Below are 12501 nucleotides of genomic sequence, written 5' to 3' on the forward strand. Positions count from 1 at the left end.
TGTTCTCAACTGCACCTGCCCCTGTCAAGCTGCAAAGGCTACTATATTTCCCCTTCCCCAGGAGACCCTCCCCCCTTACACCCTCCTTGTTACATATCCTCTCTGGGTCTGTAGACGTTAGCATAATTGTCTCTTACCTTACAGCTAATATCTTAGAAGTCAGGACATACCATGTTTGTCTTTTTGGGTCTGTGTTACCTCACTCGGGATGATTTTTTTTTTCTAGTCCCATTCATTTGCCTGTAAATTTCATGAGGTCATTGTTTTTAACAGCTGAGTAATATTCCACTGTGGAGATGTATCTCATTTTCTTTATCCATTCTTCAGTGGAGGGACGTTTGGCTGTTTCTAGTTTCTGGCTATTATGAATAAAGCTGCTGTGAACATAGTTGAGCAAGTGTCCCTGTGGTAGGATAGAGCATCCTTTGGGTCTATGCCGGGAGGGGTATAGCTGGGTCTTGAGGTAGATCAAGTCCCAGTTTTCTGAGAAACCACCACATTGACTTGCAAAGTGGCTGTACAAGTTTGCACTCCTACCAGCAATCAAGGAGTTTTCCCCTTGCTCCATATCCTAGCCAGCATGTGCTGTCACTTGAGTTTTTGATCTTAGCCATCTGACAGGTGTAGGATGTCTGACTGATTTGCTTTTCCCTGGTGGCTAAGGATGTTGAATATTTAAGTGCTTCTTGGTCATTTGATATCCCCCTATTGAGAAGTCTCTGTTTAGATCTGCACCCCATTTATCTGAATTATTTAGTTTGTTGATATCTAGTTCCTTGAGTTCCTTATGTATTTTGGGTGTTAGCCTCCTGTCGGATGTGGAGTTTGTGAAAATCTTTTCCTGTTCTGTGGGCTGCTGTTTTGTCCTTTTGAATGTGTCCTTTGCCATGCAGAAGCTTTTTAGTCTCATGCGGTCCCATTCATTAATTGTTGATCTTCCTGCCTGCATGACTGGTTTTCTGTTTCCTGTGCCAATGTGTTCAAGGCTGTTCCCCACTTTCTCTACTCTCTGTGTGCCTTTGATCCAGTTGGACTTGCATTTTCTGCAGGGTGATAGACATGAATCTATTTTCATCCTTCTACATACTGACATACAGTTACACTAGCACCATTTGGTGAAGATACTTTCTTTTATCCATTGTATATTTCTGCCTTCTTTATCAAAAATTGTATAGACTTAACTCTGGATCTTCAATTTTATTCCATTGATCAACATGTCTGTTTTTATGCCAATACCATGTAGTTTTTATTACTATAGCGCTGTAGTACAGCTTGAGATCAGGGGTAGAGATACTTCCAGAAATTCTTCTACTGTACAAGATTTTTTTTTAGCTAGCCTGGGTTTTTTTATTTTTCCATAGGAAGCTGAAAGTTGTTCTTTCAATGTCTGTGAAGAATTGTGTTGGAATTTTGTTTGGGACTACATTATTTCTATAGATTGCCTTTATACATAGATTGCCATCTATAGGATGGTGATTTTTACTATTGTAATCCTCCTGGTCCATGAGCATGGGAGATCTTCCTATCTTCAGTTTCCTTCTCCAAAGACTTGAGATTTTTATCATATATTTTCCATTTGCTTGGTTATTTGTTTTTAACAATATTCTCTACTCACTTTTTTGGTACTATCTGAATAGCTTTGTTTTGTTTTTCTTGGTTTTTTTGTATGTTTGGTTTTTGTTTTTGTTCTGAAGACAGGGTTTCTCTGTGTAGCACTGGCGGTCCTGGAGCTTGCTCTGAGGACCAGGCTGGCCTCGAATTGCCCAGCTGCTGGGTTGTGTGAGCCCATGTTCACACTTGTGCCTTCTCTACCTGCCACTTACTCATTTTGTTCTCCTTTGCAGAAAATTTCTTCAAGTTTTTTTTTTCCTAATTGGTTTTAGATTTATTCTCTAATTATTTCCTTTTGGTAGTATTCTGCTCTTGTTTTCTGAATATTCCACTTCCTAATTACAGATTCACTGTGGTCTTGTCTCCTCATATTTTGCCTTTTTTTCTTCTGCTGCTTTCTAGTTTCTCAGTTTCTGGTTGGAGGATGTCAGCAAATGTCTGGAAGGCCATAACTTAAGGTATTCATAACTTAAGAGCCAACAGGAGGATTTCACATACCATTATTGGCACACTGGATGGCCAAAAATAATACTGTTAACTCATTCTCATCTGTGGAGTGGTGCACTTTCCCCAGGCTCCTGCTGGCCTTCAGGGTTGCTGCTTGGGTGAGAACCACAGTCAATCACTGTATATATTTTAAGTAAACATAGTTGTTTTTCCTTGAATGTTGTACCTTTGCCTTTCTAGAGTATCGTTTAAAGCCCCTCCATTTTTATTTCTTCTGTAAACATATTACACTGAGGATTTGGATGAGGGCGTGCCTAAGAGTGGGCATGGAAAATTTAGAATCCTAACTGGCCATTTCATACAGTCTGTATGTCTCCCAGACTCCAGAATGACATCAACCCCTGAGTCTCTCCATGTTCATTAGCTTCAGTGAATCATTTTTATGCCAAACCATGGTCTTCCTGGGTAGCTTTGCTCTCCCTGATCAGCTAATTCTTTCTGCTTTTCATCTTTAATGTTTTACCGTAAGTTTGCACCTAGTTTAATCAATAATAAAGTTGGCATCTCTCTTTTGAGGTCTTGTTATTTTGAAGGTGGGTCCTATGGGAGACCTAGGTGACAATACCATTTTAAATTTTGCCTGAAACAAGATGGTCTGTCATTATAATTAAAAAGCAGTTGGTTACAAGGATTTCTTCTGCACTTGCAACTCGCCAAATAACCCATGAGCGTGCTCATGCATTATTCCATCAAATAAAAACCGAATCCAAACTCAGGTCTGAGATTGATCAAAGAGAACTGTTGTGAAAGGAAAGAAACTGACTACTGCTATAGAATGCATACCAACCCAGAGTCCTACATATATAAAAAAAAAAAAAAATCAGCAGACAGGATTTCCTTTAGAAAGGAAAGTAACAGGGAAAAAAAAAACTGAGTGTCAGAAAGTAGGACAAACAGGTGGGACCAGACAGTGGTTCAAAGAAGCTGGTCTCCTAAGATCAGTTGATACTAATGGACCAATGCTAATCCAAGCTGAGGACTGATAAAAAATTCAGAGTCCTGGAAGAAATGAGGCATAACAAAGCTTCGGTCATGCTAGCAAGAATTTCAGCCAGATTGGCTACTGTGTGTGAGAAGTTCAGCTATTTGTGAAGCCAGTATGGGAATCTGGAGCATCAGGATTGGTGGTAAGTACCCATTAGGGGAATCTGAGCTCGCTGTGAGCCTCGTGGGGAAGACAATGGAGCAATAGGATTAATGTAGCTATCGTTGGTTTTCAGAGCCATGAAGCTCAGAAAACTTCAGCACTGTAAGGAAACCCTCTTTTTCTCCCTTCTGATCTATCCCTGACCCAGCAGAGTTCTGCCTGGAAGGAGGCTTCTCACTCCCACCTCTTTTTACCTTTGCCAAGCTAATCCCTACTCACATTAAGCATTATCCTCTGGCAGCAGATCTCCTGGGCAACCACCTCCCCAAATAAGACAGAACACGATGTGTCTTCCCTCGAAGATTAATCACATTGTGTGTGGTATTGGCTTGGTTCTTAAGGGCAGAGAGTTATCTTACTAATCTTGTAAATCCCACCCTTAGCTGAGTGGCTGGGATTCCCAGGCTTTCAGGAAACAGTGAATGGCTGGAACCTCTGGAAGTCAGCCTGTTCTCACAGACAAGTGTGAAGCAGAGCGCTCTGCAGGCCCCTGGGATTGTTCATAGAGTGATGATCCAGTTCCTTAATCATCCAGCCCTCTCTGCCTTTCCACATCCACCAAGTTGGTGGAGGAAAAGGGGGTACTGACTTCATTTCATTGTCATAGTTTTAGGGAGGGAAAGCATGCTTTTTAGTAAAGGGGCTGCAATTATTTTTTTAAAAGAACTGAATCATTATCTTGCTCATATATTATTAATCGTCCGTGACCTATAAGCCAAGAAGAACTGATTACTGAGTGGGAATACTTCTTTCTGACTCTCAGAGGAGGAGGGAAGAATGGGTGGATTTGAGAGATAGTTTTAAGGAATATAAACATTTCTACTCCACAGAGTATGCCAAACCTAGATAATTACAGAGTTTAAGGGTTACTTGGAACTTGTGTGTTTCAACAACCTTATTAATGATAATTAAGAAAATCAAGACTCAGAAATGTAAAGTATCGAAGTTTAAATAGAATCAGTCTGGGAGTAGCCATCTTTTATTCCCCAAAAGGGATTATCTTTTTATTATTAAACCAGATATAAGTTTTGTTTAATTTCTTTAGTTATACAGAAGAATTCATGAGGCAACATCTGAAAGATGAAATGCATAACAAAATCCAAAGTAGTTTTTCTTATTAAGGCCTAGACTGGACACAGTTATTTTTAATGTAATTATATTATCATGCTATTGTTGAGAACACCAAATGAACACTTTGAACACGGTGATCAAATGTCATGAATGTGTCCTCACTGTTAAAAGTCACAAAACCTCGGATACTTGGTGAGACACAGAGCAGGAGCTCTTCTTTTCAAATGAACTTGAACTCAGTGCTCCGTGATTGTATCCATTCACTCCTTTACAGAATCAGACTAAAAAGCACCAGTGTGCAATTGGGTAGAGTTGTTCTGGCTTTGTGTTGCTGCTTTGTTATTGTTTGCCGTTGTTTTGTTTTTGAGAGAAGGTCTCACTGTGTAGCCCAGGCTGGCCTGGAACTCAGGAGTGTGGCATTAAAGGTTTGTGCCACCTCCCCCAGCTCTGAGTGTAGGTCCTATGAAGCCAGCAAAGAATAGCAGACTCTCAGTTCCCTCTTCTAATAAGCTTTGTTAGTGATGGCTAAGTTCTTGGGACCTTTAGTGAGAACGTCAGTGACGTCTAAGGCAGAAAACGAGCAGGAACTAGATCATTTCCATGAAGAAGAGTTCTGTGTTGCTACAGAAAGATGCATGCACAAAATCAGATTCTTAATTCTTTCTGTGTGGTGTGGTGCAGGTCTGCATTTTCATTCCAGAAACCCGAATGCCATAGCTCCCATATTCCAAGGCTCCCCGACCTAATGCTGTGTCCGATAACCATTAGTTATCACACAGCCTAAGTAGATGGGGATTATCTTCAGAAAGCCAGCCTGGCCCCTCAGTTGGACATGGTGTCTCCTGGTGGACATAAGCCTTTAGAAAAGGCTGCACTGTGAGCATCAAGAAATAAGCAACGCCCTTCCTGGAAGGCTTAGCCCCCCTCTAGGGCACTAAACTGCTGCTGGTGAGTGAGCGCTCACAGCCCGGGTTAGTTCCTGCAACAGCGGGCTGTTCTGCACCCTGCCCGCACCTTGTGTGGCCTCCTCTGTGCACGCCCACTTCCTCCCGGCCCAAGTTAAAGCAACAGAAAGTCCGAGTCCTGACATGTTTTCTGAATCTCAGCTAGAGCTGTGAGCCAAAATAAGCTTTCACTTATAAATTATCCAGTCCCAACTGTTAAGGTATAACCATTTTTTTAAATGGGCCAGTTCTGGTCCTAAATAATCAAAATTGTTATTTGAGTGACTAATTACTTCTTAGTATGTTTTTATTTTCTTTAACAGCCTAACAAAAACAAACAAAAAAAAAACAAAAAGCACCCCGAATTTAGGAGGACTTAGCTGCCTGAGTTTCCGGATCGGAGAGGGAGGTGTTGGGATCACTAAGGCTGTTTCAGAGAAGTAGAAATTGCTTGTCTGCTGAAAGAGAAAAGATAAAGGGGAAGCTGGGTAAAATTAGTGGAATTTCAACCACTTTTGACACATCTCTGCCTTATAGATGACAAGCCCTGGCCAATCTTCCCACCCAGAAGCCAGAGGACAGGACAAATAACATAGTCACACACACACATGCACACACATACACACTCACACACACAAAACCACACATACATACACACACGCACACACACATACACAGGCTCACACACATGCACACATACACACACATATACACATGCGCTCACATACACCACACACATACATATACACATATGCACACACACACATACAGACTCACATACCCATGCACACACATATGTATACCACACACATGTACACACACATACACATATACACTCACTCATGCACATACATACAGACTCACACACATATGTACACCACACACACACACATACATACATACACATGTATACACATTCACTACATGCACACACATACAGACTCACACAAAGATGCACACATATACACATATCACAGACACATATACACAAAAGCACACACACTCACACAGACACATACTCACTCACTCATACGCACACATTCACACACCCACACATGTGTGCACACACACCACATGCACACACATGCACACAGACACTCAACAAATATACACATGCACATATATTCACACACACACCCTACGTGTTTCTTTCACTTTATTATGAAGAGGCCTGAAAAGGATGCTGCCATCCCAGGACCTAAAGGGTATCATAGTCTATGAACGTATCCAAACATTAACACCATCAAATGTAAGGATTTATGAATTCACTCGTGGGAGCCATGGATTACATTTGAATGGACCACTTTCTCGATCTCTTGGTAAGTAGAGAAATCTTGAAGATAGCTTATAGTTAAATGAAAAGACGAGGGTGGATAGACGTAGATATTAATTAGAAGATAGTGTGTGTACATAAAATTCCCAAACAATGAATAAATATATGAAATATGTGTATATACATATGTGTGTGTATGTGTGTGTGTGTGTGTGTGTGTGTGTGTCTTAAAGAGAAAGCAGATGTACTAACCCTAACATTTAGTGTCTTAAGTATCCAGCTCTGGCTTACAAACTGGGGAGATGAGAATGGGCGGGTGAGGCACCAGTCTCCACTCTCACTGAGATACCGGGAAAGAAACATTTCTGTAATGAATTTACAGGGCTGAATAGGAGCCTTCAAAAAAAGACCTAAACCAGATAGCCCCCAACTGCATTCTAAGTGCCTACCCTTTCTCCGTGAGTACGTGTGATTCTCAGCCCTCACCACGGAAGCCACCCTTGTCAAAATCAGAGAACCTCCTGTAGGCCAGCCAGTGCCAGTTTCTACACTGGCATAACCGCTATGCCTCAGTCTCGGGGAACCTCAAAGGGAGGCTGAAAGGTTCTAAGAGCCAAGAGGACCAGGACAAGATGTCTTCAAAGAGATAGCGCCTTCTGTGTATGGCCAGGCTGCTGTTCTCAGAAAATTCCAACAATTTGCTTGCCTAAACAGGGCCCTAAAATGCATGCCCTGATTGACATGCAATTTGGTTCCTCCCAAAGCTTCGCCCCCAGAAGGAATCACTGCAGGCATCACCTGTTGGTAAAGGGGGAAATCAGTTAATCCCAAGAACTGATTCCTAAACCCCTATGCGCAACACCAAACAGTCTCAGTAACTTATGTTTACAGAATGTGTGTGTGCATGCGTGACAGTTATAATTGAAGAGTAAGAGCCCATGAACTTGAGAAGGGTAGAAGGTGGAGAGAGCAGTAGGAGGAAGAGAAAGGGGTACATACTGTACTTAGACATGAAATTCTCAAAACCAGTTAACAAGACTCATCTCTGTCCTAAGCAAAGCCTGTGGGTGTTATCAGGTGTGTTTAAGGATCTCAGATGAGATCATGCTGGATCGCCCAGACTGCCCAAAGTTCAAAGACAAGCATCCTCAGAATGAGGAGGAGCCACATCAGAAGCCCATGCAGAAACAGGAGCAGAGGCTGAGAAGAAATGGCCAAGGAATGCTGCAGCCAGGGGAGCTGGAACTGGCCAGCAAGGATGCTGTCCGGAGTTTTTAGAGAGAGCACAGTTCTGCCGATAACTGTAATATTGGCCCAAAGAATTGGTCAACTTTAATCTACCCCATTTTTGCAACTTATTAGTGCAGCTCTGGGAAGCAAATATAGCAATCATGCAAATTATATACAATTAAAAGTTGTCGACTGTGGAAGAAACAGAATTCCACAAAAGCAGATTTCAAAGGTGCTTGATCTAAACTTGGCAGTCAAAGAAGCTTCCCAGGAGACAGTAGACAAAGATTCTAAAATAAGATTCGGGAAGGATAAGTGGGGCAAGACCAAAAAGACAATTCTAAGAGTAAACAGGAAAAGGCACACTCCAGCACATTAAGATTTCGTGAGCCCTTGGACAGAATTAATACCATTATGTAAATTAAATCAAGTGCTGACCAAACACTGAGTTGGTAACCAGTTTCCTCACAAACCTTCCCTGTGGAAGCTTGATGGAGGGGTTGGTGTGTAAAGTGTTTGTAGGATGAGCACGAGGGTGTGAGCTGAGTCCCCAGTACCTATGTGAAAAAGCCAGCAGCCCTGGCAGTGAGGAAGATAGAGTTGGGGTTGCTGAAACAGGAGGAGCCCCGGGTTCTCTTGCCAGTCAGTCTGGCTAAACACTGAGTTCCAAGTTCAGTGACAGACCTTGTCTCACCTGTGCCAAAAAAATAAGGTTGGAAGGGCTCACGAGATGGCTTGGTGGTCAAGAGTGCTTCCTGCTCTCACAGAGAACTTGGGTTTGGTTCCCAATACCCATGTCAGACAGCTTACAACCACATATAACTCCAGCTCTTGGGGATCTGATATCTGATTATGGTCTTTGCAGGTACCACACATACACACACACACACACACACACACACACACACACACACACACACCTTTCCTGTGAAATACAAGTACTCCGAATAGAGAGCAGTCTTTTTTTTTCAAACCAACAAAAAATTAGAATAAATATAGTAAATCAGGACATTCCTCTCCGCCGCCTCTATGTGTTATTTTGGGCAGTTGGGAGGCAGGCAATCTGTCACAAGTTGAAGGGACATGGCAAATGCCTACACCCAAAGGCTATGGGAAGATGAGATCCTAGTGATGCCTGGACCAGGGGATGGACAGACAGGTGGGACCATTCTCACAGAGTCCAGGCTAAGAAGCAATGTAGCAGAAGGGCTAGGACACCATGGAAGTAGAGCCAGACTGAATTAGAATATTTTTTATTTTCAATTGTTTATAATTTCACGAATTCCTAATGCATCGAGCACAATTCCAAGCATGCCACATGAGTAATTTATACCTCAAATATCTATGGGAAATACACTGTTCATAACTTGACTTTGTAAATTGGGAAACTGAGGCACAGAGAGCTGGGATAATTTCAGCTTCACACCCAGGTTGTCAAGCTCTAGGCTTCACCCTGCATTTTCTACAATCTTCCCAATTTCCATTACAACAGAAAATCACAACCACTTAGACTGGCAAGCCTAGTTGATCAAGGGGACTGGTTGATTGGTCTGAGTTTGCCAGCAAAGACTGTGAGAACCAGTGAGGTTAGGGAGCTCAGCCACGTCTCACATGCGCTAACGTGTGGAGCTTGGATTCGCTCCTGTGGAGTCAGACTTCAGAGCCATCACTCTAGAGACTCCACCCCCACCTGTTCGCCTCTGTGCTGGGAAGCATCCTGCTCTGTTCATCATCTCAATTTTATTTCTTGCTCTCCACCCTGAACCCTTAAACCCATCTCTGCATTCAACTCGCCCAGAATAAGGAAGCAATCTCATGCTGTTCTTCATCTTACCTAGAAACATCTAGTGGAACTTTGTCCTGACTACATCCCACTTCTGTTTTTCAGACAGCAATGGTAACACATCTAGGGCTTAACTTTTATGCCTGTGTTAAATGTATATTTTAATGGTGTCCATTGTGCAGTGTGGCACATGCATACAGTATGCACTGGTGACAGCAGAGTAAATAACACATCTCTCTCATCAGTTTAGGTTTGGAGCCCTTCACTTCTCTTCTATGTCTTCATAAAGTACAGAATAGGACACCTTACGCTGCATTCGCCCTGTGTTGTGGAACGATAGAACATGTTCCTTCTGTGTGACTGTTTTGGCACCCATCATCAAGCCTCACTTTATCCAGTCCCCACATTCTCCTAATCTCTAAAAATCGCTATTCTCTATTTTGGTTGACGTTCTTAACTTCCCCGAATAGCTTGTTTCATTTAACACAGCATCTTTCAGCTCCAAGCATTTGGACACAGGTAACAGTTCTCTCTTTATGGCTAACTCACATCCTACATCTTATCCGTCTCTTTGTTGATGTGCATCAGTGTTAACTCTATTCCTTAGCTGCTGCAACAGTGCTGAGGTGAACATGGGGATGGAGACATCTCTGTTATACTGATGTCCTTTCCTCTGGATATGAACTATTCATTGGCCATTTGTGTTTCTTCTTTGGGAAAGCAGCTAGTCAGATCTGACTGCCCAGCCTTTGACTGTGTGGCTTCTTTTACTGTGGTGGCTGGTGTTAACCTTTTGGGTTTCTTACATATTTGAGAATGTAAACTTAGGAAGTGAAAATCATTATGGACGTTCCCAAAAGGAAAACATCAAATGACCTAGCTATACCATTCCTGTACATATGCCCAAAAGACTCTACAGCGGCCAAGAGGTGGAACCAGGCCAGATGTCCATCAACAAATGAATTGGTAAACAAATGTACCACATAAACACAATGAAGCTTTTTTCATAATAAAACAAAAATGGAAATGTTGTAAGTAAAAATGAAATCCTGATGTATACAGGAAAATTAATGGAACTGGAGATGACTGTGTTAAGAGAGGTAAACCAGATTCAGACAGAAAAGCACTACGTGTTCCCATATGAAAAATCTATAGGTGGGTGAGGGGATGACTACTCGGAGTGAAAGGAGACAGGAAGAAGACATCTTACAGCAGGATTATTAGTGGGAAGTAGAAAGCAATACTATGAAAGCAGAAGGGACAGTGACTTGGGAAGAGGAAAGGGAGCAGCAAGAAGTAGCAGGGAGAATTTGAGGATGGTAGAAGGAAAGGGTATGAACAGGGATGAAGTACAATTACTTGGACATATGTACACATATTCTATGAGGAAACTGGGCATGCTAACTTAAGAATCTTAAAGAAGCAATAACTGTCGCTGATTTTTATATATTCTGAAATCTTATTCATCTGATGTGGCCAGATCTTGGTTGCAGATTTTATAAGTTTTGGTTGTTGTTAGTTCCTGTTCGTTCAAAGCTTTCTGACCATCTAGGGGTTTGTTGATATTGTTTGCTTATTTGTTTGTGACAAATAAGCTGCTCTCAATCCATGGTCCCCCTGCCTCAGCTTCTCAAATGGCTGGAGTTACACATGTGTCACACCATGCTGCTTAGTGGCATCAGTTGTCTAATGCTAGACTTCTACAAAGTTTTCCGTGTCCGTGCTCCTTACCGCTGGGGAAGGCACCCTTTGTGGGATGGGGGTTCTGGTTTAGCATGTCTCTCAGGAAAACAGCATTTACAGACTTATTTCTGGAGTGATGATTCATATTATTTTGTGCACCTATGGCTCTCCAGCCCCTATACAAAGTAGAATCTCTTTGTATCCTTTGACAGCAAATTATTGCTTTTATTATCAAAAGTCTGGGCCTGCCATGGGCTAAAGACATGGCAAGTCTGGTTAAAGGATTCTAACGTAACAAAAGTGAGTGAAGGTACCAACAACCATCTTGCACAGGGAAGAAAATGGCCTCAGTAAGGAAAAGAACAAGAATAAAAAATGAAACTATCCATCAGCAGGAGGATTAAGAAAAATGCCTGGTGATCTTATTGGGCATGGCTATGAGTTAACTTAGGAGGCTGTCAAGCCTTCTTCTGGAGTCTTGTAAGGTTGGTTCAGACCAGTTGGTTCACACTGGAGACGGTGTAATGCAGCCCTAGCTGTACCCTTGCCCGGGGCCGAGAGATGGCGGGAATGACCCCCTCCCAGCCCCACACTTCTGTTTGCCCACACCGTGGACTGGTTGGTTAGCTGACGCAGGTTTGCCCTTGCAAGCTAGTGGAGGGGTCAGGTGCCTAACAGAAAGCAGGTAACCTCTCTGTCCCTGCAATGAAAGCCCGTCTCCACTTCAGCGCCATACAAGTGAGGAACGGGGCTACCGAATATAGCCCTGACGTGGCAGAAAAGAGGACAGTTTATACCTTCTTCCTTCTTAAAGTTGTTCAAGCATTTATACAATAGATGTCAAATAATAATTTTAAACCATCGCCTCACTTTCTAACCTTCTGCCTTGAATGTATTATGAATTAAGATCAGATTCTATGACTCTGATGAAGTCCTGGGCCCAAGTTCAAGCGAGCCAGAGCGAATGAGAGTTTAACCGTGAGGGCGGAAGCGTTGGGCCTACTCTGCTTGTGTTTGCTGCTCCTGTTTTCAAACAAGATCATGCGCTTGCCGCCGTGACATGACCTGCGCTGCATGTGAATTATAGGTTGGTTCCTGCACTACAGGTGGACCTGTGGCAGCCCAGCAGCATCTCCTATGTGTCAGAGGGGACAGTCACTGATGTCCGTATTCCCAAAAATGCTTCCAGAACCCTGTTAGCCTTCCTACAGGAAACCCGCATCCAATACAAGTAAGCACTCTTTTTTTTTTT

At 42.5% G+C, this 12501-nt stretch overlaps 1 protein-coding gene across 4 annotated transcripts in view; it reads left to right on the forward strand.

The window, feature by feature from the left end:
- Cpa6 (carboxypeptidase A6) overlaps positions 1–12501 on the forward strand; it is a 286143-nt gene that overhangs the window by 171767 nt on the left and 101875 nt on the right. For 3 of the 4 annotated variants that reach the window (XM_060385867.1, XM_060385866.1, XM_021644441.2), the window contains exon 3: positions 12356–12480. In XM_060385867.1, coding sequence (XP_060241850.1) covers positions 12356–12480 — 125 coding nt within the window. Of the gene's footprint in view, positions 1–12336; positions 12481–12501 lie in introns of all 4 variants that reach the window. The other variant, XM_060385868.1, reaches the window with a different exon arrangement.

Source organism: Meriones unguiculatus, chromosome 6 (genome assembly GCF_030254825.1).
Source record: "Meriones unguiculatus strain TT.TT164.6M chromosome 6, Bangor_MerUng_6.1, whole genome shotgun sequence".
NCBI classification, from domain to species: Eukaryota; Metazoa; Chordata; class Mammalia; order Rodentia; family Muridae; genus Meriones; species Meriones unguiculatus.